Source organism: Prionailurus viverrinus, chromosome A1 (assembly GCF_022837055.1).
Source record: "Prionailurus viverrinus isolate Anna chromosome A1, UM_Priviv_1.0, whole genome shotgun sequence".
NCBI lineage: Eukaryota > Metazoa > Chordata > Mammalia > Carnivora > Felidae > Prionailurus > Prionailurus viverrinus.
In genome coordinates, this window is record NC_062561.1 from 28,749,139 (window position 1) to 28,777,051 (window position 27,913).

The 27,913-nt window shown below is 38.6% G+C and overlaps 1 protein-coding gene across 3 annotated transcripts in view; it reads left to right on the forward strand.

The window, feature by feature from the left end:
• VWA8 (von Willebrand factor A domain containing 8) overlaps nucleotides 1–27,913 on the forward strand; it is a 363,734-nt gene that overhangs the window by 56,423 nt on the left and 279,398 nt on the right. For all 3 annotated transcript variants that reach the window (XM_047859419.1, XM_047859262.1, XM_047859340.1), the window contains exons 5-9: nucleotides 11,407–11,574; nucleotides 15,929–16,093; nucleotides 16,439–16,488; nucleotides 17,458–17,566; nucleotides 19,763–19,867. In XM_047859419.1, the coding sequence (XP_047715375.1) occupies nucleotides 11,407–11,574; nucleotides 15,929–16,093; nucleotides 16,439–16,488; nucleotides 17,458–17,566; nucleotides 19,763–19,867 (597 nt within the window). The remainder of the gene's footprint in view (nucleotides 1–11,406; nucleotides 11,575–15,928; nucleotides 16,094–16,438; nucleotides 16,489–17,457; nucleotides 17,567–19,762; nucleotides 19,868–27,913) is intronic.

A 27,913-nucleotide genomic window follows, 5' to 3' on the forward strand; every position in this document is an offset into this window, starting at 1 on the left:
AATGCATTTTAAATAATTATATAATATTAAATTTTTTTTTTTTTTTTTTTTTTTTTGAGAGAGAGAGGGCAAGGAGTGCGTGCTCACATGAACAAGGGAGGGGCCGAAAGAGGGAGACAGAGGATCTGGATCAGGCTCCATACAGCAGAGAGCCTGATATGGGGCTCAAATTCACGGAACCACAAGATCATGACCTGAGCTGAAGTCGGATGTTTAACCGATTGAGCCACCCAGGCGCCCCAACAATCATATAATATTTTAATGTAGTCTCTTCTGTTTTGGCTTATTCTAGAGTCTCCCTTATTTAATACAAAAAAATTAGGGTTAACCTTTTTATAACACACTGCCTAAACATTGTAGGTCATTGAAAGCAATTCCTAATAAATTGAGTAACAGTGCTATTGATCAGAAAATAAGATTTCTATTTTGTGAAAATGCATTTTACTTATTTTAGCAAATGGGGAAAAACATTTACTTGTCAACTTAATCCTATTTGTGGATGCTGAAGCCACTTTCCCCACGTAATCACTGTTAAAATTACAAAGTTGTATTTCAGAAGTTCATTGATAAATGAAGTATTCCAAATAAAATATTTATTTAGTATTCCAAATACATATTTATTTCAAATAAGCTATCTGGAATTTGGAAGGCATCACCTACAGAAACAAGGCTATTGAGAGTGGCCGAACTCTGTTACTTGCACTAGGCCCTTTGTAACCATATGGTTATAATATGTTCTAATTGTCACTTGGATTGTTGGAAAAGGTCTCCCTATGTTCTGGCCTCTGTGTTAGAACTCAGGCCTCTGCTTCTTACCGTGTTGCCATCTTGCTCAGGCCAATTTTTATGTACTTATACGATGTTAACTGCTTGGCAGATTTGTATAATTCATTAAAAAGATCAAGGCACATAATATAACGCTGTAGGTTAACTATAATGGAATTTAAAATAAAATATAAAAATCAAGGCATAAAAACAACTTTTACTGAAACCTCTGTGCTTCATGTGGCTGCGTCTAATCCTCAAAACATCCTTAGGAGGGAGGTGACTTCCCCGTTTCTAAGTAAAGCAACCGAGTCTTGGAGGGCCATGGTCACACAACTGATAAATAGCAGAGGTGGGATTTGAACCAGGATCTGTCCAATTCCAAAGTTTAGGTTCTTTTGTACCATATACTGTTTCCCTGAAAGAACAATGATGATGATACTGCTAATGGCCACAATGACTACAAGGATTATAGTATTGCTAGTAATAACAGCTAATCATTTTGTAAAGCTTTACTGTGAGCCAGAGGTTATGGTCAGTCTTCCCCATAATCTGTGAAATAAGCACCATAAATAGTGTAACTTTAGAAAGAAGTGGAGGCTCAGAGAGGTAAAGGACTAACCTAAATTACCCACAGCCTGTAAGTGGTAGAGCAGTGAAAAACCAATTTGATCCTATTCTGATACTTTAAAATAAAGAACTTAAAATGTAAGTGTTTTCGTTTTTCGTTGGCTTCATCAGTGCTGTTACACTGTAGCCATTCTGAGTCATTTGGAACCCTTTGGAGTCTATTTTCATTGAATTATGTTTATATTAATAATAATTTCTATTTATAGATTCGATCGCTTTAAATTTCTTTTTCCAGTACTGCTTTCTTTCATAAATAGTGACATTGTGCCGTACCCCTTGAGGATATTCTCATTTAGTAAATGAGGACACAGACCTCCAGACTAATTGTTTGCCTGAGGTCTTGTATCAAATCAGAAGCAAATCTAGAACAGGGGCTTAGACATTTTTTGATTTTTAGGTCATACAGCATCTTTTATCTTGAAACCCTTCATGCCTATGTGTTGGGTTGTTTAAAGCTGTGATATAAGATGGTTTGTCCAGAAGGATTCTTGCTGCATTTTTCTGGTTTCTCTTTGAGGAAATTAGGTCTCTGGAGGTTCTATAGCTTGAAGGGCAGGAAAGGATTCTTATGGTTGATGTATTTTCTACTTTGAGTAACTATCACAAGTATTCATTCTACATAAAATATGTATGCATTGCTCCCTTTTTTTTTTAGATTTCAAGAGAAAAAGTATACCACAATTATTTTATTTAAAAATCTGTATAGAAAAATTTTGAAATATGTAGCCTAAATCTCTCCTGCTGATAGTTAAACTTGTTCTGTTCTCTTCTTATAACAAGTGTGGGCATGGATAACTATTATCCTTCATATAAAAATTCTTCCTAAACTTACATAACAGCATCTTTTAACTGAGCCATTACATTTTTATTCCATAAACACTAAAAGCCCTCTGTGAGCCACTTTTGCTCCAGCCTGACATAAAAGGCAGGGTTCTCACCCCCTGAGGACCCGAGAATCTTGCTAGGGAGATGAAACAGGCATATGGGAGAACTAAGAAAACTTCAGCATGTGGTTCCTCACATATGTGCTGAGCAAACAGAGGGCAAAGAGGGCACCAGTGTAAGGAGGGTAAGATGTTTGGATCTTTCTTGGGCACAAAATTTGTAAAATCTTTTTTTTTCTCATGCATCTCCAATTAAGTTTGAGACTGACAGCAGGGTACAATATGTACTATTACTTAATGGATTTACTATGTAGCTGTTTTTAACATTCTTCACCGATGTGATGAGATTGTATTAATAAAGTTTGACAGTACTTATTAAAGTATTTTCATCATTCTATAGACTATTTTAAGGAAGACTACAGGAAGAAAGATGATACTGAATTAGTAACTAGCATAATTTCTATAAATTCAGTGATTCAGATTTTGTTACTAAAAAGCATCTTCATAAGGTTTTCTCCTTTTAGCCAGTGTTCTTGCCTACATTAAAAATTTTTCATTTGCATATATATACTGGGTCTATAACCATGTAAATACAGGGCAAGTTGAGAAGAAAGTTAAAAATCTTGGGTGCTTCTTTGCATGATAAGTTTTTTCTTTTTTTTTTTTTGTAAAAAAAACCCCACTCTTACACATTTATATTCCTCTTCTTTTTTTTTTTTTTTTTAATTTTTTTTTTCAACGTTTATTTATTTTTGGGACAGAGAGAGACAGAGCATTAACGAGGGAGGGGCACAGAGAGAGAGACACAGAATCGGAAACAGGCTCCAGGCTCTGAGCCATCAGCCCAGAGCCCTACGCGGGGCTCGAAATCACGGACCACGAGATCGTGACCTGGCTGAAGTCGGACGCTTAACCGACTGCGCCACCCAGGCGCCCCTATATTCCTCATCTTATAGTCCTATCTCCTATAGTCCTATAGTAGCCATTCTCATTGCCACTTAAATTGTGTGTAAAATAAGTAAATAATTTAACATTGAGTTAATAAGAAAAAAGCTTAGGAGGATTTTTAAAAATAATATTCTTAATAATGTTGAGGTAAGTTGTGCAATCATAGTTCTTAGTGTTGAAATAGAATTTACAGATTGCATGATTCAGTCTCTCACTTCCAGCAGGTAAAATACCATCATCTTTAGGACAACTGAGAATTAGAGATACTGAGATATGGTGCCTGTTCCAATTGGCTCTTTTAGTAAAGCGAACAGGAAGTGAATGAAGGCTCCTGTTGGGATGGTGGATTGTGGATGGGAAGGGTGATGGATGCATGAGATATTTAGAGGTTACACTTACATTGTTTGAGACATGAGAAGTAATGAATTCTGTATGGCAGAAGAATCAATGAAATTTTAATTGAAAAAGACATCAGGAAAAAGGCCTGATTTAGGAAAGAAGTCATGATTTGATTCAGCATGTTGAGTTGAACACCTGTATGGAGATGTTAAAAACAATATTTGGAAATGGGAGTGTAGAGCTCAGGAGGAAGGTTAGGATCTCACAGTATATTTCTCAAGAATAAGGAAATAAGGAAAATGAAACAACTGTTACCTGTTGTTGTTGCTGTTTAGTTGATGTAGCACATAAGATAGCACCTGCCATATAATGGGTACTAGATGAGTGAATGAGGATTTGTGGGAGTAGGCTAGGTCTTTGCCAATGAAGTAACAAGTGAGAAAAGAGGAGGGGAAAAAGTTAAGGGTAGAGTCTTGGGAAATGCTTGCTTTTTTTCTTTTCTTTTCTTTTCTTTTCTTTTCTTTCTTCTTTTTTTTTTTTTTTTTTTTTTTTTTTTTAAGAGAGCAGGAGTCAGAGGAAGGGCTGGGGAAAGGCAGAGGGGAAAACCTACTTAATAAATGTTTAAGGCAGAAGATGAAGCATAAGATAAGATCAAGGGAAGAGGGTTGGAAAAAGAACATGAATATCAAGAAAATACCTGATTTTTGGCTGTTTGATTTTCGATATGCTTGCAAGTGAACAGTTTGAGTAAAATAAGGGTAATGGAGGCTTATTAGAGGCAGTGTGTATGTGGACTGTTTTTCAAGGGGCTTGAAGATGAAGAGAGGATCTTAGGTATCAGGAGACTGTAGGTTTTATTCAAGTACAGACATGTTGGTAGAAGAGAAAGAATTTGAAAATGCAATTAAGAGGTCATATAGTTGGTGGAAGATTTTGGAGGAGGTGGGAGGGGCTGCCACTAAGCTCAAGGTAGGTAGAGCTAGTCTTAGAGCCAGGGTGGGGGGTGGAGGGCGGGAGGAGTGATTGTCAAGAACAGAAATCAGAGTAGAGTAGAAAGATGAGGACACAGGGGCTGTGTGATGGAGGGAAGAAAAGTCATGGAATCTCAGTTCAGATGACTTTAATCATCATGGGAAAGTACTGGACAAAATCATGTGAAGGAGTTGAAAAAGACTGGCAGCTTGGCTTGGCAATAACTTTTATAGGATGTGAAGGAAATTCTTTCTAAATAGTAGTGAGGATTTAGCTGAGGTTGACCAATGTGAATTTGTAGTGGCCTCTCCTCACATTGTATCAGAGATTTGTAATAGAGCTAATGGAAGGAACAAATGTTCCATCTCTAGAACGTTGTGATTGTCTTCCCCAAATCATCCTATGGACTTATGAATTAAGGACTTTTAAAATAAGGTTCTTAAAAGAAGAAGCATATTTACTTGGGGTTTAGTAATTAGGTAAGAAATTGCATAGTTCTCTTATTCTCTTTCTTTTATTCCTTAGTCCCAGACAGGGGATTATAGCCTTTTCAATATATGACACATTGTGGACCTTTCTGTAGGTTAGTAAAGATAGGGCTAACTCATTATTTTTGATAGCTGTGTAGTAGTCCATCCTATTGATTTATTAAGGTATATTTTGCCAATCCTCTAGTGTGGCATTTGGGGGTTTTTTTGCAATTATAAAATTGTTTTCATGTATCACTGTATATTTTCCTGACTATTCTCTTAAGATAAAGTCCTTGAAATAGAATTGCTGGATTAATGAACATAGCCATTTACATTTTTAAAAATATTGTGCCAAATTATTCTTCATAAGGTTGTCATTTTGTACATAGACCAACCACAAATGAGAATGCCAGTTTCCTCTTAACCTTACCAACACTGGGTATTATCATTCTTAAATCTTTGCCAGTTTGAAGTTCTAAAAAGATCTTGTTTTTCCCTGTAGCTCCTTGTTAACCAATGAAATTGAAAATATTTTATTATGGTGTTCATTGGTATTTTATAGCAGTACTATTCATTTCTTAATCTGAAAAAATCTTTTTATATTAAACATCTACTTGGCCTTTGTTATATATGTTGCAAACATTTCTTCTAAGTTTTCAGTCTGTGTTTTAATTTTTTTGTTTACTATATGTAAAAATTTTAATGTAATAATTTTGTCTTTTCTTATTGGCATCTGCTTTTGAATTAGCAGAAAGAATTTCTGTGCTTTAAGATTACTTAAAAAGTCACATGTTTTCATGTAGTAATTATGTGGTTTTACATTTACCATTAAATTTTTTAACTCATTTGGATTCCTTTTCCAAATTCCTAATTTTCACTATTTTGAAATGCCATTTTTCTCATATATTAAAATCTTTAAGAATTTTTGTTAACTAGGTTTTAAATATGGAAAAGGTAGTCCATGTGATCAGGGCAAAAAAAAAATGCACATGGTACACAGGATTCATATGAAAGAATCTCTCACCCCTTATTCTCCTTTCCCAGTGGTTCTTGTTCACACATTAAATTTCTACATATACTACATCATACCACTTTATTCTATTTTGTTCATTTGCCTATGTATTCATTTTTTTCATCTATTTTTTAAATTAAGGTCTCTCCTTTATTCTTTTACAGACCTTCCTGGCAGTGTTTCTAATGAATTATTAAGGGGAAGTTAGAGACATTTAGAAGGCACTGTCAGAAACTGGATCCTTGCCTGATTCGTTTTTCTTACATTAATATTTAGTTGGGGAAAGAAAGAACTTAGGCAATTTTTTGTAAGTAAAATAAAAAACAATTTTGTTAGTGAAACAAACAAAAAAAAAGAAGCTTAAACTAGAGTTTGTTACATTTTCAAAACAATTTATCAAGAAGTGTCAGTTACTGATTGCATCACATAGGGATCATAGTACAATAATGGGTTATGTTGAACTACCTCTTTCTCTAGGTAAATTTAGGCAAAAGACTAGTTCACTGCTACTCGGTTCCAGAGATTTCTTTGATTTGACAATGTACTGCCACTAGGATTTGTAGTAGTAGTCATGGCACTTCTGACTCCAAACGTATGGGTTTTCTGCACCAAGCAGTTCTCCAATTCCCTGCAGACACCAACTGGGTATCCCATAATTTAATTCCATTCGGACACTAACTACCTGGAGTTAAACACAGACCCCACAAGTTAGGGGTCAGTCCAAGACTGGCCCCATTTCAAGATGCCAGTCACAAGTTTGAGTCATCCATACTTCTGACTGTCGGGCTGTATGTAAGTGATTCTCACAACCCCCTCCTCCAGTTTAATAATTTGCTAGAATGGCTCATAGGACTGAGGGAAACACTTCTATTTACTGGTTTGTTATAAAGGACATAGTAAAGGATAGAAATGAATAGCCAGATGAAGAAGTGCATTAGGTGGAGACAGGAAGGGTCCTAAGCGTAAGAGCTTCTGTCCCTGTGGCATTTGCAGTGTGCCACCCCCTGAATGTGGATGTGTTCACCAACCTGGAAGCTCTCCAAATCTTACTGTGTAGTGCTTTTAAGGGGGTTCCAATACATAGACATGAGTCATTAAATAAATCAGTGGCCATTAGTGATTAATTAAATCTTGCCTCTCTCTGGGGCTGGGGCCTAAAGTTCCAGCTCAAACTGTATGGTAGGTTTTTCGGGCAACCAGCCCCAACCCTAAAGCTATTTAGGGGCCATTCAAGATATGTCTTATTTGCATAAACTCAGGTGTGTTTGAAAGAGGTTTATTTTGAATAAAAAAAGACTCCTCTCACCCCTATCACTCAGTAAATTCCAAGGGTTTTAGGAGCCTGCAGCAGGAACTGGGGATGAAGACCAAATATATATTTCTTATTATATCACAATATCACAATTGATTTGAAAAATAATATGAATTTGGGGAAATGTGATTGTAGTTACCTCTAGAAGTCTTTAGGGCACGCTGCAGAGTCACATAAACTTTGAGTTGAATGGAATCTCTTGTGTGTGTATAAATGTATTGTGCAGATTTTGTTTTTCTAAATAGGCACACAACAAATTCCAAGGCCTAGTAAAACTAAACTCCGAAGTTATAATCATCTGCGTTTGCATTATTCATTGACCTCTTCTTCATCGACTCCGTTTCTCCATCACTTAAGGATAGGTTAAAATTTTAGCATTACCATTTTCAAGCTGTATAACCTGTCTTCAGTTGAACAACTGGGTAAGATATTGTGTACTTTGATTTTTTTTAATGTTTATTTTTGAGAGAGAGAGAGAGAGAGGGAGACAGAGCGTGAGCAGGGGAGGGGTAGATAGAGAGGGAGACACAGAACCCAAACTCAGAGTCAGAGGCAGGGTCCAGCCTCTGAACTGTCAACACAGAATCCAGTGGGGGGCTCAAACTCACAAACACTCAGATCTTGACCTGAGCTGAAGTCCAACGCTTATCCGACTGAGCCACCCTGGCACCCTGATATTGTGTACTTAAGAGGACTGTCATGAAGATTAAATTAAATAACATAAATGGAAGAACTTGATACATACATGCCAGTTATTACTCTGTAGAGACCCTACCACTTTCCCTTTCAGTAGTTGGATCAAACTGTCTCCAACATCAAGTACCAACTTCTTCAGTTTTATTTCAGTAATTACGCACTCTCTTTTCTGTCTTTCTCTACCAGCTCTTCCTCATCACCATTTGAATGTGTTCAATTTCTTGCTTCATTAAAAAAAAAAAAAAAGGCTACCATCATCCACACTGTCCCCAGCTGGCAGCAGCCGGCCTCTCCCTTCTTTTCATGGCCATTTTGTAGAATGTTGCTCAACTTGGGCTTGTCTTAGGTTTCCTCATGAGTTGATTGAGATCGTGCATTTTTAGTAAGGATACTGTAGAAGTGATGTTGTATCCCTCTCAGGGCATTATGTTAAAACTTTAGTACGTGAAATTGATACATCTCTTTAGTGGTAATGTTAATTTTGATCACTTGGTTAAGGTGGTAACTACCAGCTTCCTCCACTGTTGCATTATTTTTCCCTTTGTCTCTTTGAGTCTCTACAAATATTCCATTTCTCGTCATACTTTTACCCACTAATTTTACCATCCATTGATGATTCTTGTTTCCAGTAGTTACTGTTATGGGGATTTTCTATCAGTTTTTAATAGTAGAGGTTCTTAACTTGCGGTTTCCATGGTATATATATTTTGTATACATATACATACATATTTCGCTCATGCATTTTACTCGGAGAAGAGATACAGCATTTGTCAGGTTTCCAAGAGGTCTTTAAATAGTATTTTCTTTTTTCATCTATCACTACTTTCTCAACTTTATGGTCACAGCACTTATATCCATTAGAGCAGATGAAAGGAATTCCTTATGTATTTGGCTTCTGTTTCTGGTCTTTCACTGGTAGCTTATTCCACATCTCTCTGAAAAGATTCTGTACATAAGTAACCAAAATATACCTGAGGTGAATAAAAGCAGTAATTGTTGTTGTCTTATGTTGTCTAGACTTTGTCTTCCCTGGCCCACAATTGGGAAACCATTAAATTTTGGTACCTATATTTCTAGTTTTATGTCAGAGAACATGTATTTTCATCTTTATGAAGTTTTTAAAAGTCAGATACAGAATTTAGCCTGTCTTGTAACAAAGGTTGATAAAACTTTTTAAAAGAATATTGCCACAGGTTGTGATAGCTTAATTGTAATTGTTTCTCTTTTATTACAAGTTATACTTTCTTGGAGTAAATAGATTCTCGTGAAAGAAAGCTTAATTGAGACCTTAGCTGAAACATGAATTTTTATAAGAAGTAGTTTATGTTTTTATTTTTAATTCCAAAAACATTTCTATGGTTTTGTCTTTTATACAGCTGGCAAAAATGAGTTTCTTATATTTTTGTTTTTTAGGAAATACTATATCACTTATATGCATGCATTTTTTTTTTTAAATAAAGGTATTACCACAAGATGGCTAGTTTGGCAGAAAAGAATTAAAATATATGTGATAATTATAATTCTGAAGGATTATGCATGAATTTATGTTATTTAATGGGATGATCATGTTGAGTCTAATGTAGTTTTCATAAAAGTTTATATTGAAAAAATTTTTTTAATGTTTATTTATTTTTGAGAGACAGAGACAGAGCACAAGCAGGGGAGGGGCAGAGAGAGGGAGACACAGAATCCGAAGCAGGCTCCAGGCTCCAAGCTGTCAGCACAGGGCCCAATGCGGGGCTTGAACTCACAAACCGTGAGATCATGACCTGAGCCGAAGTCGGTGCTTAACCAACAGAGCCAGCCAGGTGCCCCTAAAAGTTTATATTTTTAAACAATACATAAATATCTGAAATAAACTAAATTCTACAATACAGTGTAAAATTCAACATTTTGTTGCAACAATGCTTGATTAAACAATGTCTGTTTTCTTTTCCACACTTGGAAAGTCAATGCTTTGCTGTTTGAGAAATTTCTTAGGAAATTTCTGGGGGAGCTTGGACTTAGTAGGGAGGAGATCTGAGAGGTAAGGGGGAGCCTGAAGTAGAGAGGTGGTAGAAGGGGTGAGTTCAAGAAATATTAAAGAAGATAAATCATCAAGGACATGGTGATAAATTGAATACAGGAGGTAAGATAGAAATCAAAGATCCTGGCATGGGTAATGGTCTTCCTACCTTAAGTAGAAAGTATGAGAGGAAGAGCAGATTTGGGGGAAAAGATGATGTGCTCAGTGTTGCACAGGGGAGGCTGAGGTGAGCTTGTGGTTGGAGACATCCATGTGATGGGGGGACTGTGGTCGAGCTTGGAGGAGCTCAAGATTAAAGAATCATCTGCATAAAGGTGATTGGAACTTTGTTACTGAGTGAGATTACTCAGGCCAGACCTCATAGAGTAAGAAGAGTTGTGGGTTAAAGATGTGATTCTTGGATTACCTACATGGAATGGACAGGCGGAAAAAGAGAAACAGTTTTGTAAGAGAATGCAGTGGCATGGATGCCGAGGAAGGAGACTTTGAAGGAGAGAGTGAGAACATACATTTAGCACATTAATCCTCTGCCTGTTGTTGAATGAGCAGGAGAAATGTCATTGAGGTTTTCTTCCTCTTTTTCTTAAATCAGATTTTCAAGGGTTTTGACCCAAAAGTAGTTTTTTTCTATTTTGTTCAGGATTTATCAATTAAAGAAAGATATTTTTTTCACATCTTTAGTACATTTTTGTATTATAGTTTTCCTGTCTCTTACCATTTGGGACCCACTTGATTTCCTATTTTTCTCTATTACTAATTTTTTTAACTTTACATGGAAGACTTACAGGACTATGGTTATAACCAGTCTGATGTAAAACCTGACTCTTTCTGGTTTGGTAAGTTTGTAATGTTGTCAGCTTTGAACATTACACTAAAGCTGAATTCATTTTGTTGGTGACTCTGTTTAAAAGCTCACAATCCCCGTGAGTGCTCACCTAGCTTATTTGATCCTCATCAGAAGTTTATGGGATAGATACCCCAGATTGTAATCTTCATTTCTTTGTTCTAGTTAAGGAACTCATTTTCTTGTTTAATTATGTGACTGATTCAAAGACAGCTCCTAGTTGTCTATTTCACCAGGCATATGTATAAAATGTTGCAGCTGAAAGAAAACTCAGAGATCATTTCTTCTCATCTCTCCATTTTATAACTAGTGAAACAGGCCTAAAGAGAGAATCACTTGCCTAAGATTACATGGGCAGATAAAGCAAAATCAAGGTCTGGAACCCAGCTTTCCTGATTTCCTGGTCCCTATAATAACGACCACAAGTGTAATTTGCATTACAAGTAAAATTAGGCCATGCTCTGGAATTTTCAATATGCTCATGTTGCCTTTTGTTTCTTGGAAATAGTGTGCGGTTCGTGCAGCCACAGAAGGCAGAACTCTTGTTTTGGAAGGCTTGGAAAAGGCGGAGAGGAATGTTCTGCCTGTTTTGAACAACTTGCTGGAAAACAGGGAGATGCAGCTTGAAGATGGACGCTTCCTAATGTCTGCAGAGCGTTACGACAAACTTCTCCAAGTAAGAAAAGAAAACTCTGGCTCCCTTATCTTGGCTATTGAGCTATGGATGGTGCTGTTTGTTGTATAAGACATGATTGTATCAGAGTGAGGACAGTGTTCAGGTGGCTCGTGTCTGTGGTGAATTGCTGCAGTTAACGGTCATGAGGTTGCAGTTTCACAAGGTTCTTCGGTTTGCAGATCATATTAGACGACCTCTCAGATTTTTAGTTTGGTTTTTTTTTGCCCATGTAATAACTATTTTTTCTTTTTTCCCTCTCCTTTAAATTCTGTCTTCTCTTTTTCCCTCCTTTCCTATCTTCCTTTTCTGTCCTTCAACAACTATGTACTGAAAGTCTAATGGCTTCTAGACAGTGCTGGGAAGACAGAACTGAATAAAGTGTAGTTCTTGCCCTCCAGAAGCTCAACCTCCAGGAGATATTGCCAGAATTGAATATGATATTTAAAAGATACCTAGATGATCCAAGCTATCCATATCTGATGCCTAGATAATTGTAAGAGCCTCTTAAAAAGCCCCAATTTCATTCTGGCTGCCCCACAGCAGTCAGTGATCACTTTAAAACATGGGACGGATTAGGTCAGACCTCTCTGTTCTAAACACTCTCCTCGCTATGAAAAAAGTTTTACAATGGAGAATAGGGTCTTGTCTGATCTGGGCTCTTAGTGCCTCTTTGGGCTTATCACCTGCTATCCTTTTTTATTCCACTCCAGCTGATAGTATTCTCTTTACTAAAACTTAAACCTGCTGGGTACGCATTCTCCTAGTGCTTTGCAAGTCACTTTGCTCTTCCAGAATGGTTTTTCTCCAGATATCTGCCTGGCTCACTTCTATACTCCTTCAAGCCTTTGCTCAAATGTTACATTATTGATGAAGTCTGCTCTCACCTCCTATTTGACATTGCATTGTCCTCTCTGCCCCCATGCTCCCTGACCCTGCTCTATTCATTGCCTTAGTCTTCTGACATCCTACATGATTTACTGACTTGCAATGTTTTAGTTCATTCACTGCCTCCCTCCACTAGATTGCAACTTTCACTAGGGCAGGGCTTTTTGTCACTGATGCTATTTCAAGCTCTTAGAACAATGCCTGGCACTTGGTGGGTGCTCAATAACTATTTGTTGAATGAATGGATGGATAAGTGCAATACTTTAAATGCTGTGATGCCAGTTGATACAAAAAGAAAAACAATAAGAGAGTGTGGGGCCCTTTAGAGGCTTTGGAGAAGGGCTTCACGTGACGTCACAAAAGGACAAAAAAGGGCTCATAGAGCCCTTGCTCTAACCGAGAGCTCTGCCTCTGTATTCCATGACTTAGAGTCTCTCTGACACCTGTGCTGTCATGTGTGACATATATAAGTATGCTAATTTTATTGCCCCAAGTTGGCTACAGATTGCTGAAGAGCAGAATCTGTGTCTTATGTTTCTTCTAGATACAGCTAATACAAGCCCAGGACACACTAGGCACTAAATAATACGTGTTGACACCAGAGGGTCTGATTGACCTGATGCTCCAAGGCTAGCAGGACCAGAAATATCTCTTTCTGATTTCCACTGTGCAAGTCTGTTTTCTCAGAAATCTGTCTTGCTATCCTTTTAGCACTGTTTCTTTACTGTTTATGGGAGTTTCTAGATGCTATTTTCATTGTGCGGTATAGTTGTCTTGTTTTGGACCTCTATCTGAAGATGGCATCATGCTAATATAATTAGAAGGGGATAATTGAGGATTTAATTGGTAAGAAAAGTTAAATTTATTCATTCACTCATATTGTTATAGTTAATTTACTAAAAGACGATTCTTTATTTAAATTTATTTTAAATTTTAATTAATCTTTTACAAATAAAATGACTTCAAATAAATATATTAATTTATATTTATTGCTTTTAGAGTAGGTAGATATTGGTGTATGCAAGACATTTTCTCTTTAGATACTTTCTAATATAAAAGAACTATTATTTGCCCCTGTATAGTTATTTGCTATTTTTTTTTAGTTATTTCCCATTTTTAATAGATTTTTTAAAAAATATTTATTTTTGAGAGAGGGAGAGAGTACAGGAGAAAGCAGGGGAGGGGCAGAGAGATAGAGAATCTCAAGCAGGCTCTGCACTGTCAGTGCAGAGCCCGATGGGGAGGCTCAAGTTCACAAACCATAACATCATGACCTGAGCCGAAATCAAGAGTCAGACACTTACATGTGCCCCATTATGTGCCATTTTTAGTAAATGATTTAGAGTTTAGTAAATGATTTCATATTCAGAAATGGATTTTTTTTTAAGTATAGAAGTTACTTCACAATAAAAGTTTGATATATTCTTTGTGTGAGAATTTTTGCAGAGTTATTGAACATTTTACTTTATGAAAGAATTGGAGATACGGGGTCAGGAGGGTTTTAGTGTACAAGGAGTGCTTGTTATTATTGAGAAGGATGTATTACACTGTTTTTCCCAATGTAAATATCAGTATAAATACATAGTTTTAATTCATAATTGTCATTTCTATATTTATAGAATCTGTCTCATAGGAATGTCATAGAATATAGGCAAGATCCCTTCACAGAACATCACCACCGTAACACAATTTCTATGATAAAAGGATTTCAACACCATTTAAGTCCCACTTATTTCTAGCTAGATTCAATGTACTAAATTTGAATGTTTCAAAATGTTAATGGTTTCATAGAGGTGTTTGTAGTAGAATTTTGTTGTTATGGAAACGGATATAATCAGTCTGTATAAATTTCATTTATATCCAGATTATTATTTTTGGGTAAGTGGAAAATAAAAATATTTAGCTCTCTGAAGATTACACTCTTAGCTTTTCAGATGGTCTAGATCCAGACTCTTGTTTTCTAGCACATGTGACATAGTATCACTGTTAGTCCTGTTAATTAAGTGTGGGGTCATAGGTTTGGTTATGTTTTTAAATTACTTCATGCAATCAAAAAACATTTGTCCTATTATGTTTAAGAGGTAATAAGTCCTCTCATGAGCCTGGATCCAGCATGAGGTGGTAATGAACAGAAGTCAATGCACACATGCATAATGGTAGAAGCTTGCATAGGATAGAGCAGAGGGGTACAAAAATGGTTCTGATGGAGGGAGAGGTTAGAAAGAGGCCCATTTTAGTGACGATGTTCTTTGTGCTGAGCTTTAAATGATGCTCGTATTTCTGCTGTGCGAAGTGGAAAGGCGTTCCAAGCAAGTGGGGCAGTGTTGGTGAAGCAGCATGGTGTGTCTGGAGAGCCACCATTGTGACATGGACTGGAGCACAGGGTTGGGGAAGGCAGGCTAGGGGGTGGCTATGCAGTGGTTGATGAGACTAGGAGATTCGGACATGAATCCGGCCAGGAAGGGCCTTGAGTGTCCGTTAAGAGTTTCTACACTGTCATATGGGCTGCATCCCCCCACCCCCCGAAGATATACTGGAAACTGAGGACTTGTCTCTCTGAATGAACATGTACATGTTCTTATAAACTTTATAAGTTCCAACAGCTGAGGACAGTGAAGAGCCATCGATAGGGTCAGGCAGAGAGGGAAGACATGACATCTAACCGGTGCCTACTGTGGACCAGTTGCTTTCAAACGGCCATAGTAATGCTGGTGATATTATTCCCACTTTATGGATGACAAAGCTGAGCGTCAGAGGGTATAATAACATGCTCTTGGTCACTTCACTAGAGTTTATGCTGAGTGCTAGAGCCAACATTTATCACTCCAAACCCTGTGCTATTTCCATTCTCAACTCCAAAATATGCTAGTTGCTGGACGATGGGGAGTTACAGAATTCCTTTGAACATCAGTTTGCTCATCCATAAAAAGGAATTGAGTGTTTATTTGCATTCTGGTAAAAGTTAAATGAGTAAAATTCTTTGAAAGTACTTACCGTGTAGTGAGTTTTTAGCACATGTTGGTTGTTATTATTAATATGCCTTGGCAGAAATGTACCCATACATGTAGTTGTGTATTTGAGGTCCACGGGGCAGTCTCTTCTCTGCCAGTAAGCAGTAAGTCTGTCTAGGACTACCTTTTTACATTCTCTGGTCTGAACCAGTATATTTTCTGACTCTCCTCACTCAGTTTCTCTGTGTTAATGACTACAGCTTGGAGGTCTGACCCACATTTTTCTTTGTTCCTTGATGTGTTAGCTACTTGTCTGTTCCACACCAGTTTTCATGTCATGAGCCTTCCCTGGCACTTTTCTCCTGATTTGACTTTGCTTCCTTCCTTGATGGTTTGGTCTTGAGGTTGTTCTCAAATACACTTTACTCAGCAGTCAGGGCCTAAATTCCGCAGCCGGGCAACTCTTGCAGTTGTAATCTGCATCGTTGGTGCTGTGAGTTTTGATCTCTTTCTTTTAGGATCATACCAAAACAGAGTTGGATGCCTGGAAGCTTGTTCGAGTTAGTGAAAACTTCCGAGTCATTGCCTTGGGTTTGCCAGTGCCTAAGTACTCTGGGAATCCCTTAGACCCCCCACTCCGTTCTCGATTTCAGGCCAGAGATATTTATTATCTACCCTTTAAGGTAAGTACGAACAAGAATAATTTATTTTTTAAACATTTTATCTATTTGTATTTGGTTACTATAAAAATGTTACTAGGTTTATATGTCCCTCTCAGTAGTTAATGGAGAGAAAAGGATATGGGGTAAAGAAAATCTCTGGAAATTCAGAAGAAAAATTATTGGGGCATTACTTATGTGATGGGCTTAAAAAGGCTAATTTTTAGAAAATGATGCGTATCAAACAATGCTTTTTTTGCTATTACTTACATAGTGTCTGCTTAATTAAAAGTATGAAGTGTGTCCATAAAATTTGCATTTAATTTGTTACATTCCTTATTGATTTGGTATGTTTCTGTGTTATTTTAGGACCAACTTGAACTGTTATATTCAGTTGGAGCCAATGTTTCTGCTGAGAAGTAAGTATTTCTGCTACACACACACACACACACACACACACACACACACGCACACACTTTTATATAAATATCTGGACACTTAACATTGAATTTGTTTATTTGTTTTGCACATTGATTAATTCATCCATTCAACAACTATGCTCTGAAGAATTTTTTAGTAACTGTGGTAAGTGCTGATGATAAAGTTAATAAGACATGATCTTTGGAGACAAGAAACTCAAGATCTAGTAGAGTTTAAAGACATGAGCATACATTAGTTTAGCATTATATAGTAAGGGCCATGATTTCAAAAAGGCATTGGCATTTGAGAAGCGTCCTAAAGAATGAGTAGGCTTTTGCCATATAAAGAATGGAATTAACGAATCCTAAGAAATTATTTTTAAAGCATGGGATATGAGAATGTATGTCTTGTTCTTGTGGCTATAAAAAACTCTTGGTGGCTGGGGTTCAGGTTTGGATTGAGAAGGGAGGGAGGTGAGGCTGGCAGGATAAATTTGGGCCAGGTTGTGAAAAACCTCACATGTTGTGATAGATTTAAGAAATATATCTGTGTATCTAGTCAGCCTCTGAGTTTTAAACAGAATATGAAGCTGTTGTTTCTTAAGAATTTAATAGTAAGCATCAGGGTGCCTGGATGGCTCAGTCAGTTAAGCGTCTGACTGGCTCAAGTCATGATCTCACAGTTTGGTATGAGCCCCATGTTAGGGGCTGTGTTGACAACTCAGAGCCTGGAGCCTGCTTTGGATTTTGTGTCTCCCTCTCTCTCTGCTCTTCCCCTGCTCATGCTCTGTCTCTCTCTCCTTCAAAAATAAGTAAGCATTAAAAAAATTTTTTTAAAAAGAATTTAATAGTAAATGTCATTTTATATCAATTAAGATGCCTCAGCTATTTTATGTTTAACAAGTGAATGCATTTTATGCATTAAAACTATTAGAATAGCATTTAACATTACTTAATTTTTTCCCCTAGAATCTCTCAGCTCTTGTCCTTTGCCACCACTCTCTGTTCCCAAGAATCTTCTACTCTCGGACTTCCAGATTTTCCTTTAGATAGTTTACCAGCTGCAGTTCAAATCCTGGTATGTATAAAATAAATTAATGACTCGTATACCCAAATGTGGCAAAGAGAACTTAAAAGTTAATCCTTGGGGATTCATCATTTCAGTTTGCCTTGTCATATTCCTCTATAAATATTACAAGACCTGAGATTCGCTGACCCATGCTGTGCAGTATACTGTACGGAGACCAGCAATGTGTTGTGAGCCCTTACTGAGCTCATAGCCTAGGAGGGAGGTAGGTAGACATGCAGTTCAGGTAAAAACTCCACAGAGAGAAGGATGACTCAGCCTGGAGAGGCCTGAGGAGCCTGCAGAGGCGGCCTGCAGCCTGAGGCAGGGAGCTGGGACTTTCGCACTCAGGCACCAGCAGTCGTTGGTCAGTGGGTCATCACAAGGGACACAAATTTCCAGGCATTAGCTGCTCTCTTGGCTGTGAGCAAAGCTGGCTTTGGGAGTTCAAAAGTAGTCTTCTTTAAAAGCCCTGCAGCAGCTAGCTGTTGAAAGGGAAAGGTGGGAAGCTTAGAAAAGATAAAAACAGATCCGAGGTGTTTGGTAGAGCGTAAACATTGTCCACTACAGTTTAACAAAGGTCGTGACAGTCGTGTCAGGATTGTTGGAAATGCCCTCCAGGCAGAGGGAACAGCATGCACAGAGGTGTTGAATCACAAACGGGCTTGGTATGTTTGAAGAATGATAAGTTGTATCGTTAGAGCAAGCGTGTAGGGTGAAGAGAGAGGTGAGAACTTTATTGTGAAGTGTTTTGCATGGTGAGTGAAGTTGTCTGGATTTCATGGTGTGGAAGAAGTGGCCTGTTAGATATTACTAAGTAGGTGAAGCGTGGAGTAATCAGTTCTATGGTGGAGGAAGATACCTCTGTGGGCAGGGAGGAGGGACGGGGAAAGCCTGGTTGCATACGGACCTAATAGGAAACTGTTGTAACAGTCAGTGAGAGACTGTGCTAAGGAGAGTGTAATCCCAGGTAGTGGATACTGCCGAGACAAGAGACTTATTTTTAAACTTTTGTTCCTATTCATTTAGGTTTCCTGAGACTCAGTGAGTTAGGTTTCACAGGTATTGTTTGCACTGTCCTCTGTGTTTAGAACAGCTTTTCTCTTCCTTTTTACCACATCTTCTGCTTTTTGTTCTTTTTGTTTTTGCTTGGAACATTTTACTTTGATAGTTCTCAAATCTAAAAATAAAAGTTCAAAAACAGTAAAATGAACATCCATAACCCCTTCAAGTAGAATCACCAATTTTTAACATATTGCCACATTTGTTTGCTCTCTCTTTTCCGAACCATTTGAAAGTAAATTATGATCAGTATTTTTATATACTTTAGTATGCAACTTGGAAGAAGTCGTAAGACGTTCTTCCACATAACCAGAACCATTATCACACCCTTCAGTATGTTGACAGAAATGCTATAATATCATCTACAGGACAACCTATGCTGAAATTTCTCTAATTGTCCATGTTGGGAAAGCAGTTTAACTTGGAGAAAACTTTTGAGAATAATAAACACTTTCTAACTTTGTAGTTATAACTGTGAAACTAAGTAAATGTGGATGTGATTAACTCAGATTAGGAATGGGGGCACCTGGGTGGCTCAGTCGGTTATGCATCCGACTTCAGCTCAGGTCATGATCTCACTGCTTGTGGGTTCAAGCCCCGTGTCAGGCTCTGTGCTGACAGCTCAGAGCCTGGAGCCTGCTTCAGATTCTGTCTCCCTTTCTCTCTTCCCCTCCCCACCCATACACTCTCTCTCTTTCAAAACTAAATAAACATGAAAAAACAAGGAATACAAGTAAAGAGCATACTTTGGGATGAATAGGGTAGGGAGACGTGTTCAGACATGTAGTTTCAGGCATGTTGAATGGAGGTCAATGGGATATCTAAAGGGTCACATTTGGGCAATTGAGAATTCGAGTCTAGAGCTCAGGACCAGATACTGAGACATGGGAGCCATTAACAGATAGATGGTAGCTGAAAGATGGGGGTGGGTAGGCTTACCCAGTGAAAGGGTGTGGAACAGGAAAAGAAGAGGGAGTAATGAATATTTTTTGTGGACTTGTGGAAAATATGAGAAACCTCTTGGTTATTTTTTATAATCATATATACATTTTGGATATGTCATATATGTCAAATATGCATTTCAGATAAATTTTTTGTGATTATTTTGGATGTTCTTCATCCCTGTGTATTTTTGCTCCTATATAGGATTCCTTTCCTATGATGTCAATCAAACATGCAATCCAGTGGCTTTATCCATACACTATCTTGCTAGGACATGAAGGGAAAATGGCTGTGGAAGGTGTTTTAAAAGTAAGTATCTGCTTCACTTTTCTTTCTTTTTCCATTTCTCTTCTTGTCCCTTCTCTTCCCTTCTTCCATTTCTCTCTTCCTCCTCCTTCCTTCTTTTTCTCTTTCTGACTTTCCCATGCCTTCCCTTACTTTTCCTTCCCTTTTTCTTCTAGACTTGGAGCCACTGGCATGCGAGTGACAGGGAAGCAAGTACAGAGGTGGCTACTGTGGTTGGGATACTGGTTGTATTGAACAAATGAGTAAATCAGTTGAGGAAATGAGTGAATAAATTGAGGATTATAAGAGCTATGTTTCTTACCATTGGGAAAGGAATTTATAAGCATAGAAAGGGAGAAGAAAAGAAAGACCCCTGAGGTGTTAGATTGGAATTGGAGGAATCAGTATGAACTCATGTGTTTTTTTTAAATATTTTAATATATATAAGCAGAGTAATAGATATAGATACTGTGTATGTATGAGTATACAGACACATATTTTCTAGCTCTCTCCCCTTAAGAGGGCCTGAAAACTATGACATTCCAGTGGCAATGATCATACCAAGTGCCAAGACATTGGTTTCTAAATACCACACTTCCTAAAAGGAATCAGGATTCCTAGAAAGTAGTGCTGGTTCAAGGCTCAGCACAGGGAAAGTTCATGATGAACCTGGATCATCTTATTGTGCGCAAAAGTAAGGAAATGTTTAACAAATGATGTTAACATACCAAAGTGACAGAGGAGCCAGTTTGAGGTGGCCCCCATTGGCCAAAATGTGGGACAATTTTAGCATGAAAATAAACAAAGATAGCAATTGATTATAAACCATTGAACAAAATGGGAATCCCTGAGTTCATGTTGATACAAATGAGTAAATAAAGGGGGAGAAGAAAAATTTCTTCTTAATATAGAACACCTATGAATAAATGCAGAAAAGTCACCATTTGGCAGCCACCAGTGTGGAAGTTGATTTAGGTAGGAGTCATCAAAGGTTTTAAAACTGGTGGGTGGAGGGTCTATGAAGAATAGGATATTGATGTAATCTAAGAATATCTCCTACCAAAATACTTGACTACAAAACAAAAAAATGGCATTTTTATAGTAAATACCAACTTGACCAGGTAGGACAAATCGACATTATGTGTCTCTTGACTGTTGAGCTGAGAAGGGCTCAGCCTCATTTCAGGATATTCTGGATAAGAATTTATTGCATGAATTTGGCCATGAGAAAGTATTGTATAGACCTAGGTTGAGGGCCCTCTTACATAATGAGAGGCCTTTATTCTTTAGCATTGTCCCGTTCATAAAAGAAAAAGAAAAACTGAAAGACTGCTTTAGATTGAAAGAGACTAAAGAGATATGACATGTGATCCTGTGTTGGATCCTGGACCAGATAGGAAACATGACATTGTTAGCACATTTGGTTAAAGTTGATATGGTCTGTGGATTGAATGACAGTGTTCTATTAAAATGATTTCCTGATTTGGAAGCTTATGTGGTGAATATGTTGGCCACAATTCTTGTTTTAGCAAATATGAACTAGAATATTCAGGGATGATGGAGCATCATATCTGTGGCTTGCCCTTAAATGGTTCAGAAAAAGACCAATTATAATGGGTGTGTTAGGGATGCTGGCGGCAAGAGGGAGGTAATAAATATGCTAAAATGGTAATCTTTGAAAAATCTGAGTGAAGGCAAAATAGAAGTTCTTTCTACAACTGTCCTGTAACTTTCCTGTAAGTTTGAAATTATTTCAAGATAAAAAATTTTACAAAGTGAATATCCATTATAACTCATTTCAAAATAAAAAAAATTAAACAAATATAACACTTAAAATTTATCTGCCTGTAACTTAAATTATTAACTTGAAAAGTAAGGACTTTATATAAAACTATGGAAATTGCATGTAGACCTGTCATTTAAATTAATGAAGTTCTTATTTTTGTCAGAGTGGTTCATAATATATGGAGTTGACTTTCTTTCAAAATACAGATGCCATAATTTCCTCATTGTATAGTTAATGGTAGTGTTTTCTAAAGGGCCAATCATAATATATATCTTATGACTATATATTTAAATGGGTTTAACTCCTGGCAGGAATTTATTGACTTACCCAAATTCCTTTTTACAACAGACAGTTTTTGTTTTTCTTTTGCAGTTTGGCTCAAAGAGCAGATTTCTAAGGAGTAGGTAGAATGTGAACACTAAGCTGTTGGCTCTGTGTATAGGCCTTTCATTTCCTGGAGGCCAGGAGTTTACAACCTTACGCAAATGGAGTGGTATTTGTTTCTCCCTTATTCCAATATCTACAAGGGGAGTACAGAAAGAGGTATTCTTTATGCAGCTACTAATAGTGAGAAGAACTTGGAAGTAGATGCTAGGTACTTCAGCAGGTGTTTCCCACATACCAGCTAGCCAAAGAAACATTATTTTCATTTATTGGTGATGTCAATAATGATAACAATAATAGTAACAATAAAAAAATAAAACTAATGAAAAGTTCTTCCCCATAGATGCTGAGAAGTATCATTGGGGATAGAATCTAAATGAAAAGCATAAAGAAGCAAGGAGAAAATATAACCATATAGTTCACTTTAAGTTTATTCTAGACATTGACAAAAAGAACTAGAATTCATCTTTGATTTAATCAACATCTGAACTAAGTTGGCATTGGTCATTGAATAGAGCACCTAGTGTTGATGAAAAAGGCTGTGATTCCAGATGTGCTCCCTCATTGCCCCTCAGCACAATTCCCAATGCCTGGAGAACAATGGTAGGTAGATAGGGATGAAGAAGATGTCATGGGAATGTCTGATAAAATGAAGCAAAGTAAACTTTTTCATGACAGAGCTGAGAGAAGATATTCAGTGCCTAGAAAAGTCAGTTATGAACCAAGGCCTTTATTTTTATAAAGAAGCCACTTTGATGTGTTTCTGAGCTCTTATTTAAAAAACTAGTCACACAAATTAGACTTCCAGTGATGATAGTGGAGTAGGAAGATCCTAAGCCCACTTTGTCCCACAGATACAACTAGATAACACCCACATTCGTGTAAGTAACCCAGAAAACAACCCAAAGACTGGGAGAACACACTATCCACAGTTAAATGAAGAGAAGAGAGCACATTGAAGTGAATAGGAAGGGTGAAGATGTGGTCGGGAGCTAAATGGCGGGACTGTTTGTGGAGCAGAGGGATGTCTTGGGCACAAAAGAGGGGAAAAGAGCAGACCCTCACACCAGGCATCCCAGGCATGGGAGACCAGCAAAGGGAAGATGAATCTCCATAACATTTGGCTTTGAAAACTAGAGGGGCTGAATTTTGCAAGTTCTTATAATTAGCAGGGCTTACCATGTGGAACTTTGAAAATCTGTGGGCTCAGCTCTGGGAGGGTGATAGGAATCTAAGTCCCCACCATTGTAGAAACAGCATGACAAATAGCCCCACAGAGATACAGCATAGAAACAGCAGTTTGGAAAATGCTGGGGTATATGGGAGGATTTGTTTGCCAATTTCAGAGCACATGCTGGAGGGGTAGGGATCTTTGGGAGACTTCCTCAAGAACAAAAGAGCTGGCAAATACCATTTTCTTCCCCCACCCTCCCAGCCTAGATACATGGCCATCTTTAAGAACCAGCACAGCACCAACATGCCCTGCCTAACTTGCTAAGAGTGCACCCAGGTCCTGCATTCTGTGGACACAACCCCTGCAGTGCATCCTTGGCCAGAGCACATCCAAAGTGGTGCCACAGGATGGCAGTGTGCAAGCAGTCCCAACTGTGAGCACCACTCCAAAGTGACTCTTGCCCCAGAGAGAGGAGAAGATAATTGCACACACTAGTCCAACTGCAGTCCCAGTCATGGTCTGGAGGCAGACATCTGGTTGATTGCGGACTCTGCCCACCGACAAAAGCTTCTCAAGGGACAACACAGGGAAAGCACTCTGCAGTTTGGCGCCACTGCATCTCTGGCAAATCCCTGGTCTGACTCAAATCAAGGCCAAGGCAGCCTCAGGCTGGCTCACTAACAACACAGGGATCCAACCCTGCCCACAAGGCAAAAAGACACATTGCAAATGACTGGATTGAAGGCAAAAGTGGCTCAGCCAAAACAGTAGGGTGCACACAACACACATAGGAGACACTTGAAGTGCCAGGTCTTGGTAAATAGGGGACATTGCACTGCAGAGCACTATAGATCTTCTTCATAAGGCCACTACTTTCAAGAGTAGGAGATGTAGCTGAGTTTCCTGACACATGAAAACAGACACAAAGAGTTAGACAAAATGAGTAGACAGAGGAATATGTCCCAAATGAACAAACAGGACAAAATCACAGCAAGAAAGGTAAATAAAATGAAAATAAGTAATATGCCTGATAGAGAATTTAAAGTAATGTTCATAAAGATGGTCACTGGACTTGAGAAAAGAGTGGACGACATCAGCGAGACCCTTACCAAAGAGATAGAAAACAAACAAACAAAAAACAATCAGATGAAGAACTCAATAACTGAAATTTAAAATACAGTAGGTAGAATAAATAGTAGATTAGAGAAGAAGAATGATCAGTGACCTGGAAGACAATAACACTGAACAGGAGAAAGAGAAAAGCATAATAGAAATGAAAATAGACTTAGGGAAATCAGCAACACCATCAAACATAATAACATTTGCAACATAAAGAAAGAAAGAAAGAAAGAAAGAAAGAAAGAAAGAAAGAAAGAAAGAGAAAAGGAAGAAAGAAAGGAAGAAAGAAACAAAGAAAGAGAAAGAAAGAAAAGAAAAATGAAAGAAAGGATGAAAGAAAGAAGGAAAGAAAGCAAAGGGTCAAAATTTATTTGAAGAGGGCAAGATGGCGGCTTAGGAGGACGCTGGGCTCACCGCACGTCCTGCTGATCACTTGGATTCCATCTACACCTGCCTAAATAACCCAGAAAACAACAGATGATTAGCAGAACGGAGTCGCCGGAGCCAAACGCAGACGAGAGGCCTGCGGAAGAGGGTAGGAAGGGCGGCGAGGCGGTGCGCGCTCCAAGGACTGGCGGGAGGGAGCCGGGGCGGAGGGGCGGCTCGCCGGCCAAGCAGAGCCCCCGAGTCTGGCTTGCAAAAGCGGACGGGCCTGACGGACTATGTTCCCACAACAAGCGCGACTTAGCGTCTGGGAGGTCATAAGTTAACAGCTCTGCTCGGAAAGTGGGAAGGCTGGAGGACAAAGGGAGGGAGAGCTGCTGAGCCCCCTGACAACAGAGCTCAGTTTGGTGGGGAACAAAGGCGCTCGCCAGCGCCATCTCCCCCGCCCATCCCCCAGCCAAAATCCCAAAGAGAACCAGTTCCTTCCAGGGAACTTGCTCGCTCCGCGCAAACACCCAACTCTGCGCTTCTGCGGAGCCAAACCGCCAAACCTCCGGCAGCGGATCTGACTCCCTCCCGCTGCCACAGGGCCCCTCCTGAAGTGGATCACCTAAGGAGAAGCGATCTAAGCCTGCCCCTCCTGCCCCCGTGCACCTTGCCTACCCACCCCAGCTAATACGCCAGATCCCCAGCATCACAAGCCTGGCAGGGTGCAAGTAGCCCAGACGAGCCACACCACCCCACAGTGAATCCCGCCCCTAGGAGAGGGGAAGAGAAGGCACACACCAGTCTGACTGTGGCCCCAGCGGTGGGCTGGGGGCAGACATCGGGTCTGACTGCGGCCCCACCCACCAACTCCAGTTATACACCACAGCACAGGGGAAGTGCCCTGCAGGTCCTCACCACGCCAGGGACTATCCAAAATGACCAAGCGGAAGAATTCCCCTCAGAAGAATCTCCAGGAAATAACAACAGCTAATGAGCTGATCAAAAAGGACTTAAATAACATAACAGAAAGTGAATTTAGAATAATTGTCATAAAATTAATCGCTGGGCTTGAAAACAGTATACAGGACAGCAGAGAATCTCTTGCTACAGAGATCAAGGGACTAAGGAACAGTCACGAGGAGCTGAAAAACGCTTTAAACGAAATGCATAACAAAATGGAAACCACCACAGCTCGGCTTGAAGAGGCAGAGGAGAGAATAGGTGAACTAGAAGATAAAGTTATGGAAAAAGAGGAAACTGAGAAAAAGAGAGATAAAAAAATCCAGGAGTATGAGGGGAAAATTAGAGAACTAAGTGATGCACTAAAGAGAAATAATATACGCATAATTGGTATCCCAGAGGAGGAAGAGAGAGGGAAAGGTGCTGAAGGGGTACTTGAAGAAATAATAGCTGAGAACTTCCCTGAACTGGGGAAGGAAAAAGGCATTGAAATCCAAGAGGCACAGAGAACTCCCTTCAGACGTAACTTGAATAGATCTTCTGCACGACATATCATAGTGAAACTGGCAAAATACAAGGATAAAGAGAAAATTCTGAAAGCAGCAAGGGGTAAACGTGCCCTCACATATAAAGGGAGACCTATAAGACTCGTGACTGATCTCTCTTTTGAAACTTGGCAGGCCAGAAAGAATTGGCACGAGATTTTCAGGGTGCTAGACAGAAAAAATATGCAGCCAAGAATCCTTTATCCAGCAAGTCTGTCATTTAGAATAGAAGGAGAGATAAAGGTCTTCCCGAACAAACAAAAACTGAAGGAATTTGTCACCACTAAACCAGCCCTACAAGAGATCCTAAGGGGGACCCTGTGAGACAAAGTCCCAGAGACATCACTACAAGCATAAAACATACAGACATCACAATGACTCTAAACCCGTATCTTTCTATAATAACACTGAATGTAAATGGATTAAATGCGCCAACCAAAAGACATAGGGTATCAGAATGGATAAAAAAACAAGACCCATCTATTTGCTGTCTACAAGAGACTCATTTTAGACCTGAGGACACCTTTAGATTGAGAGTGAGGGGATGGAGAACTATTTATCATGCTACTGGAAGCCAAAAAAAAGCTGGAGTAGCCATACTTATATCAGACAAACTAGACTTTAAATTAAAGGCTGTAACAAGAGATGAAGAAGGACATTATATAATAGTTACAGGGTCTATCCATCAGGAAGAGGTAACAATTATAAATGTCTATGCGCCAAACACCGGAGCCCCCAAATATATAAAACAATTACTCATAAACATAAGCAACCTTATCGATAAGAATGTGGTAATTGCAGGGGACTTTAACACCCCACTTACAGAAATGGATAGATCATCTAGACACACGGTCAATAAAGAAACAAGGGCCCTGAATGACACATTGGATCAGATGGACTTGACAGATATATTTAGAACTCTGCATCCCAAAGCAACAGAATATACTTTCTTCTCGAGTGCACATGGAACATTCTCCAAGATAGATCATATACTGGGTCACAAAACAGCCCTTCATAAGTTTACAAGAATTGAAATTATACCATGCTTACTTTCAGACCACAATGCTATGAAGCTTGAAATCAACCACAGAAAAAAGTCTGGAAAACCTCCAAAAGCATGGAGGTTAAAGAACACCCTACTAACGAATGAGTGGGTCAACCAGGCAATTAGAGAAGAAATTAAAAAATATATGGAAACAAACGAAAACGAAAATACAACAATCCAAACGCTTTGGGACGCAGCAAAGGCAGTCCTGAGAGGAAAATACATTGCCATCCAGTCCTATCTCAAGAAACAAGAAAAATCTCAAATACAAACTCTAACAGCACACCTAAAGGAACTAGAAGCAGAACAGCAAAGGCAGCCTAAACCTAGCAGAAGAAGAGAAATAATAAAGATCAGAGCAGAAATAAACAATATAGAATCTAAAAAAACTGTAGAGCAGATCAACGAAACCAAGAGTTGGTTTTTTGAAAAAATAAACAAAATTGACAAACCTCTAGCCAGGCTTCTCAAAAAGAAAAGGGAGATGACCCAAATAGATAAAATCATGAATGAAAATGGAATTATTACAACCAATCCCTCAGAGATACAAACAATTATCAGGGAATACTATGAAAACTTATATGCCAACAAATTGGACAACCTGGAAGAAATGGACAAATTCCTGAACACCCACACGCTTCCAAAACTCAATCAGGAGGAAATAGAAAGCTTGAACAGACCCATA